The sequence below is a fragment of the Ceratotherium simum genome, chromosome 16 (assembly GCF_057802395.1).
Source record: "Ceratotherium simum simum isolate JZ-2026a chromosome 16, ASM5780239v1, whole genome shotgun sequence".
NCBI lineage: Eukaryota > Metazoa > Chordata > Mammalia > Perissodactyla > Rhinocerotidae > Ceratotherium > Ceratotherium simum.
Genome location: NC_141915.1, coordinates 24,162,597 through 24,187,893, shown reverse-complemented (window position 1 = coordinate 24,187,893; position 25,297 = coordinate 24,162,597). Strand labels below are relative to the sequence as shown.

The 25,297-nt window shown below is 40.0% G+C and overlaps 1 protein-coding gene across 3 annotated transcripts in view; it reads right to left on the bottom strand.

The window, feature by feature from the left end:
- Positions 1-25,297, bottom strand: part of AP2B1 (adaptor related protein complex 2 subunit beta 1) — a 121,831-nt gene that overhangs the window by 11,178 nt on the left and 85,356 nt on the right. For all 3 annotated transcript variants that reach the window (XM_004434855.3, XM_004434858.2, XM_087440820.1), the window contains 3 exons: positions 24,872-25,001; positions 2,489-2,573; positions 1,423-1,509 (listed from right to left, as the gene is read on the bottom strand). In XM_004434855.3, coding sequence (XP_004434912.1) covers positions 1,423-1,509; positions 2,489-2,573; positions 24,872-25,001 — 302 coding nt within the window. The remainder of the gene's footprint in view (positions 1-1,422; positions 1,510-2,488; positions 2,574-24,871; positions 25,002-25,297) is intronic.

Here is a 25,297-nt window from a genome sequence, read left to right as displayed (position 1 = left end):
ACCATAGAGCCCCAAAAAACTAAAATTAAAAAGAAAAAGTTGGAACGAGAAGGCGTGTTGTTTTTCCCCTCTCTCTGTACCGTATACCACCTCTTTCCCCCACTGCTATGCTCTAGCTACAATGGGATGGCAGCATGCTGAAAACCCTGTATGAGAACCACCAAGGTAGGGAGAAGGAAACAATGGACACATGGAGCAAGAGGAGTACTGCCCAACCACCAAGGCTCACTTTTATTCAAACTCATAAAGCCTTTTACTAACCGCAAAAAAGAGACTGGGACAAAGGCAGGACTCTGAACAGCTCAGGGCTCCTTCCACTCCTGAGGAACACTTCAGTGAAACAAAGCCCTAAGGACTGAGCGCTGCTATTGTTTCTCTTTTGGGGTTACCTCTTTTTTTTTTTTTTTTAAGATTTTATTTATTTATTTTTCCCCCCAAAGCCCCAGTAGATAGTTGTATGTCATAGCTGCACAACCTTCTAGCTGCTGTATGTGGGACGCGGCCTCAGCATGGCCGGAGAAGTGGTGCGTCGGTGCGCGCCCGGGATCCGAACCCGGGCCGCCAGTAGCGGAGCGTGCGCACTTAACCGCTAAGCCACGGGGCCGGCCCTGGGGTTACCTCTTTGATGTTCTATTATAGTAATAAAATTAACTACAAAAGGGTCTAGGGCTTATTAATGTGGATTAAAGAGGCTAGTAACATCATATGAAAGCTGACACAAGGCAAGAAAGAAAAAGGTTACCAACTAGGCTGTAATCAACTAAGATGTATTCTTTTTTTAATAATTTTATTTATTTATTTATTTTTTCCCCCAAAGCCCCAGTAGATAGTTGTATGTCATAGCTGCACATCCTTCTAGTTGCTGTATGTGGGACGCGGCCTCAGCATGGCCGGAGAAGTGGTGTGTCGGTGTGCGCCCGGGATCTGAACCCGGGCCGCCAGCAGCAGAGCATGCGCACTTAACCGCTAAGCCATGGAGCCGGCCCTAAGATGTATTCTTGTTTAATAACAAACAAAGATTCTAAATAAGGATCTGAAAAAGAGTCACCTTTCCTCTAATACCAAAGGTTGATATACAAGGAGAAATAGTCCTTTTAATTCTTGAGAGAGTGCATATCCTCAAGTGCCACTTCTACAGGATCTTCAAGTAACAGGATTAACACATGTTCAACTACAGAAGAACTGGGTAGATGGATCCATTCTACTTTGTTTCTTAAATCTGTTAGATTATAAGTAAAGTAATCTAGTACCTACATGAAAACATCCCAAGTTTTTAAACACAAGTTTGCTAAGTAATATATCTACCTACACCCACTAAAAACAAGGTAGATGTGGAAAGAAGACGAAAGTAAAAAAAAGACAATTTTCAAATATCCAATTTGATTTACTGAAATGAAAATGAAATTCAGAGTCATTACTCACCAGCATTTAAATGACATTCCTTAATCTGAAACTGAAGTTCGTTTTCATTGGGAATATCCTTCCATGTTGCAAGGAAGACCTGGCGCTCTGTACGGGGAAGCAGAGGGAAAGGAAGGATGTGCACAATCTGTCAATATTCTGATTTCTGATGCCTTGCACCATTTCTCCTTTGGAGTGCTATCTCTTGCAATACAGCCAGGAGTAGCCTGGGACTGCAGCCAATTCTTAGCTATTCAGAGGTGCTTCACTCCACATCAATTAATTCCTCATCAGTAGCACTAAGATACATTGGAAAAGAGTTTATAGCTAGAGTATAGTTTTGGCTCCACTGTTTCCTATTTGGTGACTTTGGGTAAGTCTTGTGACCTTTTTGATCCTTAATTTCATCATATACAATTACATCTGTCCTGCCTACCCAAAGAGCCATTGAAAGAATCAAATCAATTAAGTGCCAATACAATTTAATATGTACCAATATAAGCTAGTTTTATTAGATGGTGGTTTCAGGAGTAAGGGAAGAGAGAAATGTCAACAACCACATGGGGAGTATTAATGGTTTATTACAAATTACTAAATTCTTTTTTTTTTTTAATTGCGGTAACATTGATTTATAACCAAATTACTGAATTCTTATCTTGAGACAGTAAGAACTTAGTATAGGGCTAAGTGCTAAATTTGCATGTATTATCTCATTAAGTCATTATAATAAAAACTATTTCTGATTTGCAAATTTGGAAACTGAAACTCAGAAGAGTTAAGCACCTTGCCATGGTCACACAGCTAATAAACAGATAAGCTGAGATTCAAATCCACATCTACTTGTCACTTACTCTGTATGCTGGGGTGACTGGATCATTCAGATAACCAGCATTGTGATTTAGAGACCAACAGCAAAGCAAGACCAACTGTGACTCAGGCGAATAAATAATTAGCAATTATTAGAGCTTTAGAATAGCCTTACCCCATTTTTTTTAAACCTCAAAATAACTGGTACTTCTGGGCTCTGCTCTGCCTGACATTCAGAGGAAGGGCAAAGGTATATTTGGCAGAAGGAGGATGTACTTACCCATTTTGCCATCTTCTACAAAAAGCACATTGAGTGGGATGAGGCAGCTGAAGTAGAAGACATCAATATTGTTTTTCACAGCCACCTGCCAGGAAAGTAACAAGGGAAAATTAGGACATCATAGGAAGCCAGGTAGGAGGGAAAGAACAGTTATGCGTCTAGAAATATACAACCCTATTTCCTTTCTCTTTTACACAGTGCAGGACTCCTCAAATCAAGACACACCAGCCCATACACTGCAAAGCACATCCTTACTCATTCCACTGTCAGAGTACTGTGACAACCTGCAACTCTGTCTCTCTCTAGGAGGAGCCCCAGGAGGGTTGAATTCAAGGCACGCGTTCTGTACCCAGAATAATCTATTCAGTTATTTTTTGTTTCTACTGTTATTAATAGTAGCTGCTGCTACCACTTACTAAGTACCTACTAATGATATTATTTCTAATGCTCATTATTACTATCCCAAACAAAGTAGGTGTCAATCCCCTCTCGTTTTACAGATGAGGAACTGAGGTTCACAAAGTCTGAGTAACATCCAGGGTCACACTGCTAGTAAACAGAAGAACCAGGATCAAATGCAAATTTGTCTGACTCTACACCTTTTTTTTTCTCTCCACAATAACTGGTGCTATACTGTCCCTTACATTTTTTTAAGATACTGGTTTTAAAGTTGTTTCTTTCATAAAAATCTTATTTCCTAAGTCCCATGGTTGGAACAAGCTTGTTAGGTCAAACACTGGTAAATCTGATGACTATAAGAAGGAAGTCTTCGAGTAAGTAAAGAGATGAGCTGTCTTCTCACATTACCAGCTTCTGAGTTAGGCAGGCTGTGATTCTACTGTGCCCATTCAATTCACAGCATGCTGTTTATACTTTTAAAAAAGCTACGATAAGTATTTTCATCCAGAGGCAACACTGATTGGTGTATATATTCAGAAATAGGCAGATTCTACTATGGCAGATTATAAGAACCACATAATGTAAGAAGGGAGAGTAGGAGAATTGCTCTAAACCGCCACTTCTCTCTGGTTTCTGTCACTGGTGGCTTTCCATCTATGCTCTTGGCACCGTAGGAAAACATTTCTCTGGGCAAGTTCTATAATCTGTAACCATGCCTATTTCTCTTTCACTTTGCTCTAAGATAATAAAGGGAAAAAAGTGCTTATCTAGCACCACTATCCCCGTCGCTCCCTTTTTGGGGCAAATGTCCACACTTCAACATCATCATCTATTTCCTCATCAAACTTTGGCTATAAGATCCAAATATCCTCTTTCCGAAGTACTTGCAGTTCCCTTACATTTATTATCAACTCACCTTCTCCACCTTAAATAGTACCTTTATTTCGTACTCCATAATTTGGTTATGCCTACTTGACACAGTCTTTCTGTTCTCTCTCCCAGAAAAATCCATCAAATTGCTTTCCTTGTCACTTGTGCTTTTAACCCTTCAATCACCAACTCCTTGGAGTTTCTGACCTATATCACATAATGTGATGCTTAAAATGCTGAGACAGCAGGATTCTCAAAAAGCTTGAGTCTGGTGAATGCAAACAGAGTAACTAAACTTAGGAAAGAGGGACCTTTGACATTCTTTTAGATGTACTAGAGCACCACTTCAAAAGATTCACACCAGCTGTGGGCGTCTGGGAAAGAGGTATTTTCTAATTCATCTGGTATTCAGCAATGAGAGGAAAACTCTTAGTTCAAATAAGGGCAGCAAGAAGATCTTGAGGTAGTGCCAGGCTCTATAAGAGGCATCTAGAAGTGAAAACTGGGGTGGTGTGGGTGGGCTAGTGTGGATTATATAAAGGTCTTGTGTGAAATGTGAGTGATTTTCACTACTATCATCTTTGATTATAAAAGCAGTCATATTTCAAAATGTGCCATTCATTTAAACATTTATTAATGTTTACTATGTCCCAAGCATTTGAGATATAAGAAAGAATAAAGAAAATATAATCCTGTCCTCCAGGGGAAAATATTAGTGCTTCTTAAACCAAAGACTTATATCAGACTCATCTGGAGAGATTTTTCAAAACAGATGCCAGGGCTCCATCCTATATAAAAGAATAACAATCTGTAAATCTGGGACCTGGCCTGTGTATTTTGGAAAAATTCCTAAGAAGAACAACCAGAGAAGCAAATAATTTAGAACAATGTTACCTAAGAAGTCTGCAGGGGCTTGTAAATAACTTGTTCTTCTGAGGAAATTCTTATTCCACTTGAAGCCGTTTAACAACGCAAAAGACAAGAAAAGCTCCTCTAGGTCAGCAGTGCTAAACCGTTCTGCCTTGAGGACCCTTTTGACAAACAGATGAAAGCCACAGACCCTCCTCCTGAAAAACGTACATGCAACATTTTGACATACAATTTCAGGGGTTTCAGGACACCCTAAAGACTACCCCGGGACTACTGCTCTGGAATAACTCTGAGAAGCTGGGACACCCAAATCAGAGGCAGCAGACAGTGGTTCAGAACGTGAACTTGTGAACCAAACCAGACCACCTGATTTCAAATTCTGACTCTGTCACTTATTGCTATGTGACTTTGGGCAAGTCGTACAGCCCAGTTCTCTGTCTGTAGAATGGAGATAACAACAGTACGGACCACATGGGTTGTTATGAGGATAAAGAGTTAACATTTGCTGGGGCCAGCAGGGTGGCGCAAGCAGTTAAGTGCGCACGCTCTGCTTCCACTGCCAGGGGTTCGCAGGTTTGGATCCTGGGCGCACACCGATGCACCGCTTGTCAACTCATGCTGTGGCAGCGTCCCATATAAAAAAGTAGAGGAAGACGAGCACGGATGTTAGCCCAGGGCCAGTCTTCCTCAACAAAAAGAGGAGGATTGGGATCGGATGTTAGCTCAGGGCTGATCTTCCTCACACACACACAAAAAGAAGAGTTAACATTTGCAAAGAACTTAGAATGGTGCCTGGCTTATAGTTAAGTACTATAATGAGTGTTCATTCACGACTCCCTTCACCATCTTCTGTTTTACCTTTTTACTCAGAATTTTTCGTAATTAAGGATAACCACATTAGACTTATCTAAAATCTTACACATGCTCAAATGTAGTACTACTACTATGCTAAAAAGAAATCAGAAGAGAAAAAAGGTTATTAGCAAACTGTTAGCTTAATCATTCTTCTTGCTACTGTGCCCTTGTTAAATATCTTTTTATAGGCTCAACTGCACAGGTCACTCTTTGGGGGAAATGTTTCGTCTCTTTTACGTTAGCTTTTCAAAATCTGCATTTTACAGCTCTCAAACTTTTACTCTTGGCTAGAACTGCGGTCACTTCAAGAATACATGATTCCTTGGATCTGGCCGCTGCCTATCTCTCCAGCCTACTTCCTTAATTTCAACCATATCAAAATTACTTCTTGTTCCCCAAACACTGAAACTCACGGCTCTGTGCCTTCTTACATGTTGTTCTTTCTGCTTAATATATTCTTCTCCTGAAGGTTTAGCTGTCTGGAAAATACTTATTTAATCTTCAGATTCAGTTCAATCTTGAGATTTCTCAAGAAAGCTCTAATCCCTCTCCATAGAGCCCAGTATATACACTTGGAGAGCATGAAATAATTGTTTACATCTGCCAGACCCACAATACAATGAGCTCCTTGAGCATAGGAGCTCTCATTTTCACTAGCACACTAGTAGTTCAATAAATATTTGTTGCATGAAATTAAGGGTAAGATGCTGAACAAATGGAATGAAACACTGGTTTCTCAACCTTGTTTCTACCTCTACGTCATTCACATGTATAATATAATCCCATCAGTAACATCTCTCATTAGGCACAATGATACTCTATGACGCAGAGATGGGGGAATGGGATGATATATGGGCTTTTTTAGTTTCAAATCACTGAGCTAAAAATAACATCTATACGCTAAGGAAGAATAAAATAGGAGATCACAACCCAAAGAATACTAGATTCTCCAAGGATATGCCAATCACTTTTGGGGAGTTTAGGGAAAAAAAAATCAAGGGAAAAACAGTATGAAGTCAGTTCAATTCCAATCCAGATGGCGGCTACTCTTAAACAGAATTGCTTTGGAGGGAGGCAGGGGAGTTCTTTGTTTTCTTATTTTGAAATTCACTATCTCAACAGGTACAGAATAGGAAGATAATCCAGACAAGCTGGAGAACTGTTTTCCAAGAGCTTTAACATCAATGCCTAGCTTGCCTATGGGAAATCAATTATGACATATATATCTCCAACTGCCTACATAGTATCTTCACTTGGATAACTAATATCTCAAAATGAACATGTCCAAAACCAAATTCATCTCCCCTCCTTATCCCTAAACAGAACCTCCTGCTGTCTTTCCAAACTCAGAAATTGGAATACTGAAAAGCCTTTTAATGGTCTCCCTGCTTCTGCATGTCTCCCTGCCCCTTAACACCTAGCTTTTCCAGTCTATTCTCAACACAGCAGCCAGAGTGATCTTAAAATGTAGGTCAGCTCATAAATACTTCTCTGCTCAAACCTCCAATGATTTCCCATCTCAGAATGAAAACCAAAGTTACAATTGCCTATAATCTGATACCTATTACCTCTCTGATGTTATGTGCTACGACTGTCTCCCTGCTAGCTCCATGTCAGCCACAGTAGCCTGCTGTTGTTCTCTGCACATACCAGGCATGCTCTCATGGCTTTCTGCATTTGTTCTTTCTTCTGTTGGAATTCTCTTCCTCCAGAAATCTGAATGGCTCCATTCCTGGCCTCCTTTAGGTCTTTGCTTTAATCAAATATTACCTTTTCACGTAGGTCTTCCATGACCAACATATTTATAAAATTACACCACCCAATCTCCAACCCCAGGACTCCCTATACCAATCTCCGTTTTATTTTTCTCCATTGCCTTCATCTGAAATACTATTTTACTTATTTATTGGCTTATTGCCTGTCCTTGTGTCACATACCCTTTCCAGTAGAATAGAAGTTCCATGAAAGAAGGGATTTTTGTCTCTTGTTCACTATTGTATTCGCAGTTTCTAGAATAGTGACTGGCACAGACTAAGTACTCAATAAGAATAATGACTGTAAAATATACTACTCAAAGTTCCTGACAACTAATTAAGTTTAGACAAGATAGGAACTTGGTCTAAAGTTTCCAAAAGGATAGCACTTCAAGTTTTTTCTAGTGTACTTCCCTTAATAGAAAACGAAAGCATGGACATATATACTGGGGTGGAGGTAGGGGGAAAGGTCAGGATTAGGGGTAAAACATGAAGTAGCCCATCATAATGACAAAATCTGTTTAAGTTCCATGCTATTTCATAATGTATCTATGTTTTAATATGAAAATGTGTTTCTCTCTTTACCTTTGAGTAAAACTGATGCTCCAGGAAAATGTGCCATGTGTATTCTTCAGCTTCAAGTACCTTCTTCAGCTTCAAGTACCTCCTAGCAGTGTTTTTTTAAAAACTGTGTGTCACAACCAAATAGTAGTTTTTTTTTTTTTTTTTTGTGAGGAAGATCAGCCCTGAGCTAACATCCATGCTAATCCTCCTCTTTTTGCTGAGGAAGACCGGCTCTGAGCTAACATCTATTGCCAATCCTCCTCCCTTCCCCCCCCCCCCCGCCAAAGCCCCAGTTGATAGTTGTATGTCATAGTTGCACACCCTTCTAGTTGCTGTATGTGGGATGCGGCCTCAGCATGGCCGGAGAAGCGGTGCGTCGGTGTGCGTCTGGGATCCGAACCAGGGCCGCCAACAGCGGAGCGCGTGCACTTAACCGCTAAGCCATGGGGCCGGCCCCAAATAGTAGTTCTTAAAATTAATGTAGTGGGTTGAAACTGGCATAAAAAAATAGAGGGGCCGGCCTGGTGGCATAGCGGTTAAGTTTGTGCCTTCCACTTCAGCGGCCCAAGGTTTGCTAGTTTGGATCCTGGGTGGACCTACTCACCGCTCATCAAGTCATGTTGAGGCGGCGTCCCAGACAGCAGAACTAGAAGGACCTACAACTAGGATATACAACTACGTACTGGGGTTTTGGGGAGAAAAAAGAAAAAAAAAGAAGAAGATTGGCAACAGATGGCTCAGGGCCAATCTTCCTCAAAAAGAAAAAAAAATATATCATAGTGCCTCTCATGAAGAGTAATGTTTCATGAAACTGTTTCAGTTTTATGTATGTATTATGTGTGTAAACTACGTAAAATATATTTCTTACTGTCAAGTTGCAGTGAAAAAAGTATAAAAACCATAATACCCACACACCAAATTAAAAGCAAGCAGTGAGGAAACGGGTTCAAATGAGCTAAGGAACAGAATGCACACCTCAGCTTCTTCTGTGAGGATGCCTAAAGCAGATCACAGATGGGCCACGGAGCAGATTACCCTATCCTCTGTTCCTCTGGTCTGTCACGTGTAGCACACGGCCATAACAATATTAACTTGCCTCTCAGGGACATCAATAGGAAGAGCAAATAGAAATGGTTATGAGGCTCTTGGAAAACACAAAAGTGGGCTGTAAGTGCTTAATAATAATAATGATTTTTAAAAGTAAATTTCAGTGGCTGCTGGGGAAAGAGCAGCCTGTCAGCTTCAGGCTGTAAGCAGCAATTAGTTTCTTTCCATAGCATGGGAAGCCTGCTGCAGTAGCTGCAGCCCCTTTATGGTGGCACAGCTGGAGACGAACAGGCTAAATTAATACTCTAACCTTGCTCCAGTGTACTCAAAAGTACTATAAAAAGGTACTAGATATGAACTCAGGCTGAACTCTGGCAAATGCGGCCTCTCACCACGTAGAATCACAGGAGGCACTGCCACAAGAAAAGAAGGCAAGCGGCACACAGCTCACCTTTGAGAGCATATCATCTACTCTTCCATGACGTCATTTGTGACCTTTCCAAGTCTCTGAAGAATATTTTTTCTTTTATTCCTCGTCTCCATTTAGCTTTTGGAAAGATTATTTGCAGGCTGGTCCAAGCGAGGACCAGGCAGTGACGCCAAGCATCTCCAGTTTTCTGAGGAATGATGATTCAGATGTGTTTTAAGCACCACATCATCTAGTCAACAGATCCTAAGGGAATGGCTCTGAGTGACAGGTTTTTAATGGCACTGACTCCAACTGTGTGATACATGTCATCTGACACTCAAGTAAAAGTGGCTCTTTCTGCTAGCTGCTGGAGTTAAATCTACCTGTAGTTCCGCATTCCTAGTCAATGCCAAAAAATATTTACCATCTTTAGTTTAATTATGGTCTTCTATTTCAAATCTTATCAACCAACGAATTGAGAATTCTCAGAGACATCCTGACAAAACAGAAAGGTCTATCTATAGTATTTGACAATGTCTGAATACAGTTAAAACTACGGCAGAAACAGTTATGAAACTCACCACAAAAAATGTTAATTTAGTTTCCTTCTGATGCTAATTAAATTTTAACTTGAACAGCATCTTTAGTTTACTTTCAATGGAAGGCTAAGATTCAAACAAGAACCCTCTATCTACATATTCTTTTTTTTTTTTTTTTTTTAAAGATTTTATTTATTTATTTTTCCCCCAAAGCCCCAGTACATAGTTGTCTGTCATAGCTGCACATCCTTCTAGTTGCTGTATGTGGGACGCGGCCTCAGCATGGCTGGAGGAGTGGTGCCTCGGTGCGCACCCGGGATCCGAACCCGGGCCGCCGGCAGCGGAGCGCACGCACTTAACCGCTAAGCCACGGGGCCGGCCCTACATATTCTTTCTTAGTCCACCCAACAGATCAGATGGATTACACGGCAGTTGAGCAGCCCTCAAACACTACCAATTGGCTGTTCACCCTAAATAAAAGCCATACTTATTTATTCTCAAGAGAGGTTAGCACACTTTTCATTGTTCAGAGTGTATGGACAGTGCAGCCCCTACAGGGAAAATTTGACAGGTTCCTTTCCTGCTGACAAAGCAGCAGCTCCATGTCCCTAAGCTAATTTTCCCTTGGGCAACAACATGCACTTCTGCATTTGAAGTTTCCATGTTTAAACAGCTCTCAGAAGGGAAAGGAAAGCTCTTAACAGATCCCTAGATGATCTCTTAAATTGTAAACCCTCTAGTAGCACATATAATTACTGGGATTTAGAAAAGTAATGAGATCCCAAAAGCCAAGCTCTCTCAGTAGGTCCTGCTTTGAAAGGAAGTGAAGTCAAACGATACTGAAACTGAAATAACTATGGCATCTCCTGTAGTCCCCATTCTGTCATGAGATCTGCTTAATCTCAATCTCAAAAAACTTCCAAATAGTTTACACCATGAATTAGAACGTAGGCAGATTAAATTTCCAGAACACCAAAGAGAAGAATACGATTGTAAAGTGTTATGGACAGACGTTGGTTTAAAACACTTTTGGATTAAACTGTCAAAATCTCCTAATTTGGGCAGGAGTAAATCAGAATGATGATATTCAAGGCTGTCCACTAGAAGAACTTCAAGACACAGCAGGGTTAGAACTACTACAATCAAATTCTGTAATTCTTTTGCAACTTAAAGTAGACCCTCAAGTACTGCTTTAAAAAGAATTCCCCCCTGCTTCAAAGCCACTTGGAAAAAAGGTGGCTAGGTCACAGTTTTCATGAAAGACTGCCTCTGTGGAGGGCAGAAACAGAAGCCCACCCATAGACATCACTAAAGCCATCGGAACTGCTTAATTCACACCCTCAAAGTCCCAACACAATCTCTGGTGTCAGCTTTGTGACAGCTCATCCCAGAGTGAATTTCAGTTTAGGGGTATCAATCTTTTTACTCCTTCTCTGAATTTATAAACAATCACCCATTGTCACCAAAGTAAACTCTTCTGATAGCAAGTGCAGAAAAATTTGGAATTCGGAATTTTTTTTTTTTACTTTTTTTTCCTTTCAAAGGCCAAAGTTAGACTATTTTGAGCATTGTTTGAAAAAATTGTTTTCTGAGGGGCTGGCCCGGTGGCACAAGCGGTTGGGTGCGTGCGCTCTGCTGCGGCAGCCCAGGGTTCGCTGGTTCGGATCCCGCACGCGCACTGACGCACTGCTTGTCGAGCCATGCTGTGGCAGCATCCCATGTAAAGTGGAGGAAGATGGGCATGGATGTTGGCCCAGGGCCAGTCCTCCTCAGCAAAAAAAAAAAAAAAAAAAAAGAGAGGAGGATTGGCAGGGCCGATCTTTCTCACAAAAAAAAAAAAAATTGTTTTCTGAAAGCAAAGAATTGAGCAATGAGATACAATGAATATCCACTGGCAAAAGACAACCTTTTTTGCCCTTCTTTTTAAAGTTTGCCTCCTGGGCCAACCCCGTGGCTTAGTGGTTAAGTGCGCACGCTCCGCTGCTGGCGGCCCGGGTTCAGATCCCAGGCGCGCACCGACGCACCACTTCTCCGGCCATGCTGAGGCTGAGTCCCACATACAGCAACTAGAAGGATGTGCAGCTATGACATACAACTATCTACTGGGGCTTTGGGGGAAAATAAATAAATAAATAAAAATTTAAAGTTTGCCTCCTTATAGCTTTGTATTTCAGGATTATGCAAAAAACAGGCTTCTTTCTGGTCTCACAGTAAAAGGGGCTTGCTCAGCTCCAATTCCTGCCAGGCATCCAAATGATTTTGGTTTTCTCTGAGGTTCCAAGACACGTACAGAGCATCCGTGAGCTTCCAAATTTACTCCAGGAATATTACTCAAAATATTTTAGGCAATTAGGATAACAGTTTAATAAATAGTTGTGTGGTAGCAATTTGTTTTATTTTAAAGTGGCACACAGACACAGGTTAGCAACAGAAAAAGTTCCCAAAATATTATAACAGTATTTCTATTTTCCTAGTTATCTCCAATCTTTGAAATAGGGTCCCTTAACGTGCTATGATCTTACTCTGATGAATAGAGTAAAGGAAGCAACAGCTTCTTCTTCTTCTTTTTTTTTTTTTTTGAGGAAGATCAGCCCTGAGCTAACATCCATGCTAATCCTCATCTTTTTGCTGAGAAGACTGGCCCTGTGGGCCGGCCCCGTGGCTTAGCGGTTAAGTGCGTGCGCTCAGCTGCCGGCGGCCCGGGTTCGGATCCCGGGTGCGCACCAAGGCACCACTCCTCCGGCCATGCTGAGGCCGCGTCCCACATACAGCAACTATAACGATGTGCAGCTATGACAGACAACTGTGTACTGGGGCTTTGGGGGAAAAATAAATAAATAAAATCTTAAAAAAAAAAAAAGACCGGCCCTGAGCTAATATCTATTGCCAATCCTCCTCCTTATTTCCCCGCAAAGCCCCAGCAGATAGTTCTATGTCATAGTTGCACATCCTTCTAGTTGCTGTATGTGGGACGCGGCCTCAGCATGGCCAGAGACGCAGTGAGTCGGTGCGCGCCCGGGATCCAAACCCAGGCCGCCAGCAGCGGAGCACGCGCACTTAACCACTAAGCCACAGGGCTGGCCTGAAGCAACAGCTTCTAATGTTTGCTCTGTCCACTTGGCAGAAAAATCAATTTGTGATTGTATTCCTCAGATTAAACTTGGGACCAGGACCAGACTCACCCAGATAATGGGTATTGAATCAGAGTGAGGGGGTAGACTGCAAGGCCACTGAGCAACAACAGGTGGCGACAATGTTTAGGGACCCTCTGTTTGCTAAGATGAGGAGATGGCCTGAGTTTAGTTCAAAAACTGGATGCACCTAATATTTGTAAACACTTCCTTAAATGAAAGCAAAAAGATTCACTCAACAACAAATAATTGTTACATACCTATTGTATGCCATATATCAGTGCAGGAAAAGAAACGAGACAGATAAAAACTGCTGCCCTTTTGGAGTTTGTGTACTAGTGGGAGGGGAGCAAGAGGTGATAATGAGTAAGTACATTAAATAGATTTAAAATGGATAAGTGCTCTGGGGAAAATATAAGGGTAAGCGGGATCAGATCGAGAGTACTGGGAGTAGAGAGAGGAGGCCTTATTAAAAAGGTACTGTTTTAGTAAAGACCTGAAGGAGGGAAGTAAGTGATATGGGGATTGAAAGAAGGAACATGCCAGACATGGGAAACAGCCCTTCAAAGGCCCTGAGGTGGCAGCATACCTATGTGAAGATCAGTGAGGAAGCTGGTGTGGAGGAAGGGGAGGAGCAGCAGATGAAGTCAATGAGGTAAGGCACGCCTAGATCACAGAGAGCCCTGCAGACCATTGCTAGGATTTTGGCTTTTCCACTTAGAAAAAATATCAATCAAGTTCTCCCAGATTGGTGATGTAAGCCTGAGTATAACAGGGAAGTGGCATAGCAAGAATTAAGCAGCTATCACAACTCTGATAGTCTCCACCTACGTGGAGAGGGTCACTGGCAGCTGTGTGCCTCACAAGGAACCCTAGTCAAGAGAAAATAATGCTAAGATACACTGCATCTGTTCCTGCTTCAGGTAGCTTTCTCATTTTTAAAGTTTTATGTTAGGCAAAATAAATCAGGAACTTACAGCAAATGTATATGTGGATCTCTTTCTGGCAATACAGAACCCACCCACCAAACTATACTGACCAATCTGGTTACTATCCAGAAACTTTTATTATAAGCCCCAAATTCTCTCTTCCTCCAGCAGCCTACAACAGAATTACTCTATACAGTTTCAGTTGCCAGGGATAGCCAGAAACATTTTCACAGGCCTTTCATCCTGCCTGACAGATAAGCTCCCAAAACCTTAAAGTCTTATCTTAAACAGTTTCTGCCAGACCTATAAAGGCTCTAAGCACCAATCTCTCTCTTTGTCCCTTTAATGACAGCTATGTGTACCTTGCTAGAACTGGCTGATGTGCCCTTGGTTGCAGCTGTTGCATCTCAGAATACTATTTACATTAACAGCATGAATTGTTTGCTATATAGGGCTTATTGTTAACCTTAAAGGTACATTTAATACATACTGTACTGAATCAGAAAATGGTGAAGACAGGACTAGTAAACTATCAGTTAAAGTGATTAGATATTCCACACTCCCATCTGGTATGTCATGGGACAGAAGACCCAATGGAAACTCAATAGAAGACCTCAATAGACGTTAGTAATGCGAGTGAATGAACATTACTCATTTTTAAATCCTGGGGTAAAACTGTCTAGAATCTAATCAAGGTTCTAGATAATAAGCATACAGTCTCAGATTACTTAGCAGCAAGTTAGAAATCAAATGGGTTCACAGGTATACCTATGTACTGCCCCGGTACATTATCTAACCTTAATGTGGACAGAAGGAGGGCATGCGGCTGTCAAGATGACTGGGCACATGGGCAGGCCACTATGCACAGATGCTGTCCTTGGGTAGTTTTTACTGGGGAAACAGGTCATACATAAAAGGGACAGAAATTATTGTCAGGAGTACAGTTTGAGCTACGGAATTAAGAAGTTTTGTGCTTTCATATTTGGAGTACCTGCCTTCCAACTCCTTCAAAGGCTGCCAGAAAGAAACACTGCTACCAAACCAAGGACCACCATTCATTCACATTTTCAAAAATGATTAAATAATATTTTCCTTAATCGCTAAACTACAATTGATTCTAACTACATTTACTAGTGTCTCTACTTCTAACTGGTTTTTCTTCTTAAAATTAGAACAATAAAACTGACATCTGTTTGCAGTACACACAAATAAACGCCCTTCCATAAACTCAGGCTTCCCTGAAGCGGAATAAAAGGGAAAATGAATTCAAACTGAATATATTTTCATTATAGGTCCACCGGACTGATTTTTCAGGCCCTGCGAGCCTTGATTCAGAGAGACACTTGTTCTATAAAACCCCAACCTATAGACCTAGGATCTGCAGATAGAATTTAAAGGAAGACATATTTTAGTTCAATATAAATAACTTTCTAACAGAGTTTTAGGAAGATAGAATGGGCCATTTCAGGGTAGTAAATCACTAGCAGTATTCATGTAGACAGAGACTCCAATCACTGCTAATATAGGGTAAATTCCATCAGAAATAGGGTTTGAAAAAGACAATATTAAAGGTCATCTCTTCCAACGATGAGATTTTACCTTATAAATTTATGTTTCCACACTCACACAGCTCAAAGCTTTTCTGAAGTTTTATTTTCTAGATGTATGGACCTCAATACCATGAAGCCTATGCATAACCCCTACATAGAAAATTGTGAATAAAGACAATTCTTTAAACTTTTTTTTTTTGAGGAAGACTGGCCTTGCGCTAACATCTGTTGATAATCTTCCTCTTTTTCTTTTTTCTCCCCAAAGCCCCAGTTCATAGCTGTGTATCATAGTTGTGGCCTTGTAGCTCTACTATGTGGGATGCTGCCTCAGCATGGCTTGATGAGCAGTGAGTAGCTCCGTGCCCAGGATCCGAATTGGTGAACCCTGGGCCACAGAAGCAGATCACGAAAACTTAACCGCTACGTGACTGGGCCGGCCCCACAAATTCTTTTCCTAGCCATTCAACACAATGCTATAGCAAAATATAAGAGAGTAAATATGAATGAGGGCAGGATATGGCTCTCAAGTGGGCTTCAATCCAGCTCAGGAAAATCCCAGTGAGTTCCCTTTAATTCCAACCTATAATGTACACTAAGGCTTTGTGTAAAAATTATCAGCCGTAATGAGAACATAGGGACTAGAAAGAGGTACCTACTTTCTATTCATAATTCAAAGTCCCCTAGTGCATAAAGATCACATGGTTAAATCTATTTTCCAATCATTTATCAAACCAGAAACACAAAACTGATTCCATTTTTCATCATCGACTCCTAACTTACTATCATGATATAAAGATGGCTGAGATTTTAATAGATGAAAACCCATGAATCACTTTTATTTACCACTTTAGAACTACTTTGTGGAATTCATTACCATTTGCTCAAGATTTGCAGCATGGGCTTCTGTTACTTGAGTAATTCTGATCTCACAGGCTCTTTTTTTTTTAGGAACTAGCTCCTAAGCTTGGGTGTTTTGAGAACTGATTCTGCATTTCAGGAACAACTGTCTCCTGCCATTAAGGCCAGATTTATGACCCATTACACCACCTCTGCTTATCAGAATACAGAATTCTCGTCTACAGCTAATGTGTGGTTATTCAAGCAGAGCAGTTGCTAGTGACAGACATATTCCTAAAAGAGAATCCCCGAAGCCAGTAGTTAGTTGAGTGCTGGTTATAGAAAGACAAAAGATACTGCCTAGTAGAATCTTGATTATCTTGACAAAAAGGATAAGGAGTGTTCTCAACAAAAACAAGATAGTAAAAAAGGAGTATCTAGTATATAAGATACTCTGTTTCTCAGATGAAATTAAAGGATATGTTTATAGTCCTGAGGTGACACAAAAAAATATATCAAATTTGAAGCAGAAATCAGAGAAAGTAATTTTCTCTTCTCTTTTCTTTGGTAACCAAACGTTTTCATCTTTCATAACCAAGACTCCATTAGTTACATACTGCCAGTGGAATTTTTCAGGTTCTGTCCTGTCTACCGGGGTTATTTTCAGCATTGGATCTATCTGTCTGACCTGGGAATCTCTTATAGTTCCCATAGGATCCACCACTTCAAGGACTCAATGTCTATTCAAGCAGCATGTAGTCTCATAAAAGCAATCAGAGTGTACAGTCCTCAACTGTGAATCTTGGAAGACCAAAGGAGGCTTTAACAATGAACTTGTTTCACTTGCACAACAGTCAAGAAAAGTCAGCAAATGCCAAGCTGGTTTGCTTCATCTGATGAAAGTTGTTGAAAAGGTCTTCTGTTTGGAAGCGTTTACCAGTTTTTCTGGTACAATAGCTACAGCTGTGGGCTTTCTGAGTGTGAACGGACATATGTAACACATGAAATATCAGGGACAGGCACCATCTGCATCTGATTGTCTCATAGGCTGGGACTGCAATGTAGGAGTAGCAAGGACAGAATTTTCTCAGGGCCAAACGCTGCCAAAAAAAACCTTTTGGTTGACAAAGATCTTAAATATATGAACAATTAAGATTGTAAGATTGTGTCCTTTGCAGCTAGCATCTTTAGCTCTTTCCGCCCTAATCACTGAAAAGTTAAATAAATAGAACTGATGAATACTGCCTTGTTTTAGAAGAAAGAGTCAGAGAAAAACACCAAGGGATATTATTTCTTTTCCCTAATTAATATTCATCCTCTTATGAAACAATGCTTAGGTGGGGTTTAAAGGCAATAGCTAGAGAGACAGAGGGATAACAAAAACCATATATAGGAAAGAACCAATTCTTTATACACAGGTTCACCTCTAAGGCTCCTAATCATAAAGCAGTATAGAAGGAAGGTAAGAAGAATTTTTATGAAGGTGCTATCAGACTACAGGAAAAGACAGTACACTGAAAATCATATTTAAATTTTCTTTCTCCTGGAAGAAACTCTGCCATAAAACTAAAGATTGATTCTTTTAGAGAGGATTAAATAGATGGTACTTTGAAGAGGATGCCAAGCATGTCTGAGGGGTGGAAGATTAAGTGAATTTATGCATACTGAATGCTGAGACTCTCCAGTCCTCTTTCCCAACTTAGCTCCCAGAAAGCCGGCAAAAAGTCTTTATATTCTAGACAAGAGAGTCAAAGATAATTTTTGGAAGAATTAAGCCAGCCCAAGAAACAAGACATGAAAGTACTGATACAGAGGACTCCAGCTGCCCTCAAAGACAGCTAACTGGAGCTCCTGTCCTGGCCTCACAGTTTAGAGGGGCTCTGATCCTCCTCTGGCCTCCCTGCAACCTATGGGCCAAACAGACATGCCCAGCTAGAACACGCAGAATTTCCTGGCTAGACAGCCCCAACACTGTTGTTTGCAGGGCCTGCTTGAGATATTTCTACTCGTCACTTTTCCTGAGGGTCAGTAAGCAAATCCTTAAGCCCAAGGATGGCCAAAAGGGTGGAGGTGGGATACAGGAAGAGAGTAGGCTATGAAACAGGTTCTCTGGATGTACTCCTGAGTGAACAGATGGGGAATTTTAGCAAAGAACCAAATGGAAATCTGAAAAGTACAATATTTGAAATGAAAATTATACTGGATGGATTTAACAGAAGGTTGTAGCCTAGTGAAGAAAGAGTCAGTATTCCTGAAGACAGATCAAGAGGAATTACCCAATCTGAAGAACAGAAAGAAAAAAAGCTTAAATAATAATAACAATAAAAAAGAACTGCCTCAGTGATCTGAGGGACAATATTAAGTGGTCTAACATACGTGTAACTGGAGTTCTGGAAGGAGAAAAGAGAGATAATGGGGCAGAGAAAAAAATATGAAGAAATAATGGCAAAACTTCCCCAAATTTGGGAGAAGCTATCAACTTACAGATCCAAAAAGCTCAGTGAACCCCAAGCCAGATAACATAACGAAAACATATAGGTGCATAATAGTCAAGCTACTGAAAACCAAAGATAAAAGAAAAAGATAGAAGGGAGCCCACAGATCAGCACTGTTCAATAAAATTTTCTGCAATGATGGAAATGTTCTACTTCTGCACCATCCGATTTAGTAACCACTAGTCACATGTGCATTTGAAATGTAGCTAATACAACTGAGGAAATGAATTTTTTATTTTATTTAATTTTAATTAATTACAATTCATATAGCCACATGTGGCCTGTGGCTATCATACTGAACAGTGTAACAGAAGAGACTGATGAGATTATCAACCCATCATATGTGCACTTTACTGATTCAAACAAATAGTAATAATAAAAACACACAAAAAAGTTTAAGATATTGAGATAATCAGAAACTCAAACACTGACTGGATATTTGATGTTAAGGATTTCTTGTTAATTTTTTAACGTATACAATAGGTATTGTGGTTATGTTTTTTAAGAGAGACCTGTTTTGAAGATATATATTGAAATAGTTATAGATGAAATGATATAAATGTCTGAGATTTGCTTCAATAATATGGAGTAGGGCTGTGGATAGGGGTACAGATGAAACAATATTAACTATGGATTGATAATTATTATTATTTATTTTTTTTGTGTGTGAGGAAGATCGGCCCTGAGCTAACATCTGCCAATCCTCCTCTTTTTTTTTTTTTGCTGAGGAAGACTGGCCCTGGGCTAACATCTATGCCCATCTTCCTCTACTTTATATGGGACGCCGCCACAGCATGGCTTGACAAGCAGTGCGTTGGTGCGCGCCCAGGATCTGAACCAGGGAACCCTGGGCCACCGCAGTGGAGCGCGCGCACTTAACCGCTTGTGCCACCGGGCCAGCTCCTGGATTGATAACTATGGAAGCTGGATGATGGGCACACAGGGACTCATTACACTATTCTGTTTACTTTTGTAATATTAAAAATTTTCCATAAAAAGTTTTTAGGAGGGTCAACATCCAAATAGCAAGGCCTCCAATAAAAGAAACAGAGGAAATGAAAGGAAATCTACAAAAAAGTTAAAGACAAATTCCAAGAAGGAAGGATACAAGTTTCCACTTTGAAAGGGCCCAATGAGTACCCAGCACAGTGGTGAAAAGAGACTCACACCGAGGCACATCACTGTGAAATTCAGAACACGGGGACAAAGAAAGGATCGTCCAAACTTTCACTGAGAAAGAACAGGGCACAGAAAAGGATCAAGAATCACAATGGCTTCAGACTAGGAGGAAAATAACTTCTAACCCAGAATATTATACAGAAACCATCAAACAAATGTGAAGATAAAGACGATATTTTAAAACACGAAGTCTCAAAAACTTTATTTTCTATATACTTACACTCAGGAAGCTACTGGAGGATGTTTTTCATCAAAACGAGGGAGCAAATCAAGAAAAGAAAAATACAATAGGAGACCCAACATGCAAGAGAGGTGAAGGGAATGAATCCCCAGAGTGAAGATGAAGGGAGATCCCAAGATGACAGCTATGTTCCAGGTGTTCAAGAAAATCAGCCCAGACTGGAGCAGGTCAAAAGACTCCAGAGGAAACTTCAAGAAGTGAAACTGAGAGACTATTTTGATCTCACTAGAATTTGGGACTGAATTATAGTTAAAAACACAAAAAATAAGGCAAACAAAAAGACAGAGGTATTAACAGGTAAATATCCAATTACTTACAAAAAGTTTTATGGAGAAAAAAATAATCACACTTTACTATACAGCTCAGCTTTGAAGAGTACATATAGTCATAATAATGTAAACACTGAACACCAATTAGAGCAAATTCTAAGAGAGCCCTATCAGGAAAGTAGGATGATAGGAAATATGGATATAGATGAGAGCAATGAGTGGGGAGATATACAGGAATACCTAAAACGGAAAAATCCAGAAGTTGTAATATAAGCATGTTATTTAGAGACAGAGTGGTAAATATAAAAAATATTAACTAAAAGAAGCAAGAGAGATTACCTCTATGGAAGAAGAAACTGGAAGCCATGTGGGGGAGAGAAGGCTGGGGAGTGGGTTTTTCTTAACTATAGAATGAGTTGAACTCTTTAAACCGTGTTTTTATAACTCTGATAAAATTAAAACTTGAAAGAACAGTGCCATCCGTGTTCTCCTAAGAGATTACATCCCAGTGAAAAAGGAAGCCAAGCAGCTCTGCGTACTCTATAGCATCTATGCAAAGACCAGGATGAACACGTTATGTCATAATTCTATTGTCTTTCGGCAGACTTGACTGCAAGAAGCAGTCACTTGCCAGGTGTCAAGTTTGAAGAAGTATTTTGGAAAATGTTTCTAAGCAACTAACAGAGATGAAAGGAAAAACAAGGATATCAGAGTCAGAGAAAACTCATCTAGAGATAATTCATTTAGACATTTGTTAAGGTTTTTGTTTTATTTAAATAAAGGGAATCAATTCTTTTTTTTTTTTTTTTGGCTGAGGAAGATTAGCCCTGAGCTAACATCTGTGCCAGTCTTCCTCTATTTCATATGTGGGTCGCCGCCACAGCATGGCTGATGAGTGGTGTAGGTCCGCGCCCAGGATGTGAACCTGCAAACCTGGGCTACCAAAGTGGAGTGCGCCAAACTTAACTATGCTGCAGGGCCGGCCCCTAATTCTTTTTTTTAAGGAATATAGTTATATAATATAAATAAACTCAAGAGAGGCTCCCAACACGGGGAGGCTAAACTTTTCTTTGTGTAATATTTATAAGTTGGATTCACAAAGGCTTTAACAACCAACATCTGTACAGTAGAAAATTTTCTCTAGGTTTAAATGTCTACTAGGCATTTAATTCTTGTCTCTAAGGTATAATTTATGTTACATTTTAAGAAGGAACAGTGTCGGGGCCAGACTGGTAGTGTAGTGGTTAACTTTGCACGCTCCACTTTGGCAGTCCGGGGTTCACAGGTTCGGATCTTGGGCATGGACCTAGACATTGCTCATCAAGCCATGCTGTGGCAGCATTCCACATACAAAAAACAGAAGAAAGATTGGCACAGATGTTAGCTCAGGGCCAATCTTCCTCACCAAAAGAAAAAAAAAAAGGAAGAGTGTCTTTTTAACCTTTCAATAGTGTTTCAAACAGACTATAAGTCAATAAGTAGTTCGATGAGCATTTTAACGAAAAATTTTTGTACTAAGCGTTACACTATACTTCTGGCAGCTAGGTTTGATTTATTTGTCCTATATATTGATACGAAAGTAGCCAAAATAGCTAAAACCCACACTGCATTCAAAATTTCATTTCTTCAACCCTGAAATATTTTTTTTCCCCTGATTTTATGGTCTGGAAAAGTACTAGGAAAAGTACTAATTTTTCCTATATGAGCTCTTGGATTTAAACATTATTCAAATATAATGTTTAAATGCCAATCTTTACCTGGGTTTATGTGGATCTACGTGGTCTAAGCTGGTTGGAGTTAAGATTTGATTCTTTTTGTTCACTCTGAGACAAGGGCAGAATGAAAGCTGAAATCTAAAGGGACCCGCCATTAGCTTCAACTCCACCAGCACACATTACATAGAGCTGCTCACAAGGGAAAAAGTTTTTCTCTTTTCAAGTTTTTGCTTATCTTCTCCATTGGGAAATGCCAATTAATGAGAAAATAAGCATAATTATGACATCCTTGAACGAAGGGAATCCATAGGGAAAACCTGGAGAATCAGTAGTTGACTACAGATGGAAAGTTTTTTTCCCTAGAGAAGCTGAGATGCTTTATTACATTTTGATTAGATGGAAAATTTTTAAGTTTGCTTTTTATAATGTCAGAGTTGTAAAAACAAAACCTTGCTAGTCCTAATACCATATCAATACTTTTGAGGGACAAGTTTGGACTAAGATTCAACTTCTCTTATTTGGGATGTTCATTTCATTGAATGTGAAATGGAAATGCAAATAGGAAAGTAAACTGACACTCATTTACTTACTATTTCTTTTTCATTTTAAGAGCAGAAAATTTGCCCTGGTTTCTGTGATCCAAATTCCCTTTCTTACTTCTAAAGTAAAGTATTCTTGCATTCATGCTGACTGTCCTCAAATATTAGGCTTGAGGCTCTGTGGATCAACAGGAGGTTAGATTTCAGTGAAAAGGGAGCAGATGTAGATTTGGGTTAGTTAGTTACTTCAGGATTCTGTGCTGGAAAAGTCTCTTAACACATTACTCTCATCATAGTAACAGCCAATTCCATCTGCACAGCAATCCTTGTTTTGTTCTTCTAGCCTGAGCCAAGTTATATTGTGACTCACTTATCTTCACTCTAAATCATTACACCCTTGCTGAAAAAGAGGCAGTCAACTACTGCAGCAACAAGATAGGTAGTGAACTGGCAAATAGGCTTGGTGTGTTGGTATTTAAACTACTGAAGAATGTTAGTTTTAACTCCAAGTAATTTTACTGTTGATGTCTCATTACCAGTCTAGTATCTTACACTAGTGTTTCCAGAAGATGGAGCAATGGGATCCCACCTATCTTGACTAGAAAGTGGATGGTTGATAATTTTCTTTAATCATTTTAAACATATTTTATGGTCTCATTCAGACTATTCTACCGTTTCAAGTTCTTGGTAGAAGGAGAATACGAATCCTCCTTTTTGCTGTGTCTTCTGACTATCCTTCACAGTATATCCCCTTCTCCGTTTTTTTTTTGTTAAATTGTGAGCTCACTTTCAGTAGAGATTTTCTTTTCAGTTGCGAGTCCTGATGGTCCTAAAGTTTAAAACTGTTGCAAAAGGGCTGTTTTGCATTTGCTTCTGCCAGGTACCCTACGTTTCACCAGTCCTGGACCAATTTTACATTAATTTATTGGTTTGGAGAATACTGCACCTACACAGCTAGTATAAATTTGGACTATATACTCATATATTATGATGTATGGCATACCATTGAGCCCTGAATTTCTCATAAGAGGCCACCCAGAACTCTGGTCAGAGAGAAATTTTTTCATGACCTGCCCTCGCGGAAATGCTTTTCTAGTTCCTCTTTCACTGAGGGGGTTGCCCTTCCAGGGACTCAGCTTTATGCAGACATCAGTTACAGTTCCTCATCTCAGCTTTGCCCAAGGCCATCTCTCCTGTCCTAGTGAGCATTAAAACCCCCGACTTCTAGGGCTTATATCTGTTTTACTAACCCTTTAGGGCTGCTGCAGCCTCAGCTTACAAGTTTACCACTCTGCCTCCATGTTGTTTGAACCCCAGAAGGCTTATACTTCAAAGAGAAATTCAAAATAGACGAACTGAGTGAGACTCTAAGGTAGTATTTAAGCATTTTTAAAAATTCAATATTTTCAAGATCACGAGGCTCTTGCAGACCTGATAAAGTTCTGAGCTCCTCTAAGATGCTGCTACACCTATCACAGATACATGCTAATATGGGGCATTTAAATCTAGATAACCTAACTATTTATGATTGTGTGTTCAAAGATACCCTCCATATAAATCTACTGAAATTTATTCTTATATAAATGACTTTCTAGTTCACTATGAAAGTCTTAAGAAAAAGTTTCTAAACGTTTGTTGAGTAAAAGAATGAATAACTTTCTATGTCAATGCATAACTTTTATTTTAAAATAAAACTAAAAAATAGAAATTTTAAAATAAAATATAAAATTTTTTTCCACAGAGGTATTTCAAACCCTATTCCATGACCAAATCTAACATAAGGAAGAGGGCCGGCCCTGTGGCTTAGCGGTTAAGTGCGCGTGCTCCGCTGCTGGCGGCCCGGGTTTGGATCCTGGGCGCACACCAACGCACCGCTTCTCTGGCCATGCTGAGGCCGCGTCCCACATACAGCAACTAGAAGAATGTGCAACTATGACATACAACTATCTACTGGGGCTTTGGGGAAAAAAAAAAGGAGGAGGATTGGCAACAGATGTTAGCTCAGAGCCGGTCTTCCTCAGCAAAAAGAGGAGGATTAGCATTGATGTTAGCTCAAGGCTGACCTTCCTCACACACACACACAAAAATAATAATAATAATATAAGGAAGAGACAGGGGTTATTTTGTATATAAATGAAATAAAATTGGCAAGATAGCAACTTGTACCCCCTGAGTGAAGTACAACACTAACCTGCAGGTTATTCAGAGGTTCCATCTTCATGACCGGGCCCAAGGTGTTGAGAGGCAGAGAGACATCAATGCTCTGGTTTGGCATCAGTGGTGTATGGATGGCCAGAGGAGTGCTGGGGATGACACCAAAACTAGGAGAGAGGATGAAGAAATCCCAGAGGTTAATCAGGAGGCAGGATTTAGCCACATCTTTGAATTTCAATGGCTTTTTACTCCATTTGAAGGAAACATAATTTTTAATAAAATTAAATGGAAGGAACAGCAGGAACCAAGATGCTCAATTCTAATTTGCTACAACATTGGTGACAACATAACCCGTGTTTTCCATTAAATGGATTTGAGGAAGGAGAAAAGATTCAAAAGCATAGAATTGCTTTGCTAGTGCTCTGATTCTGAAAGTTTCTTATGTTTATCATGCCACTAGAGG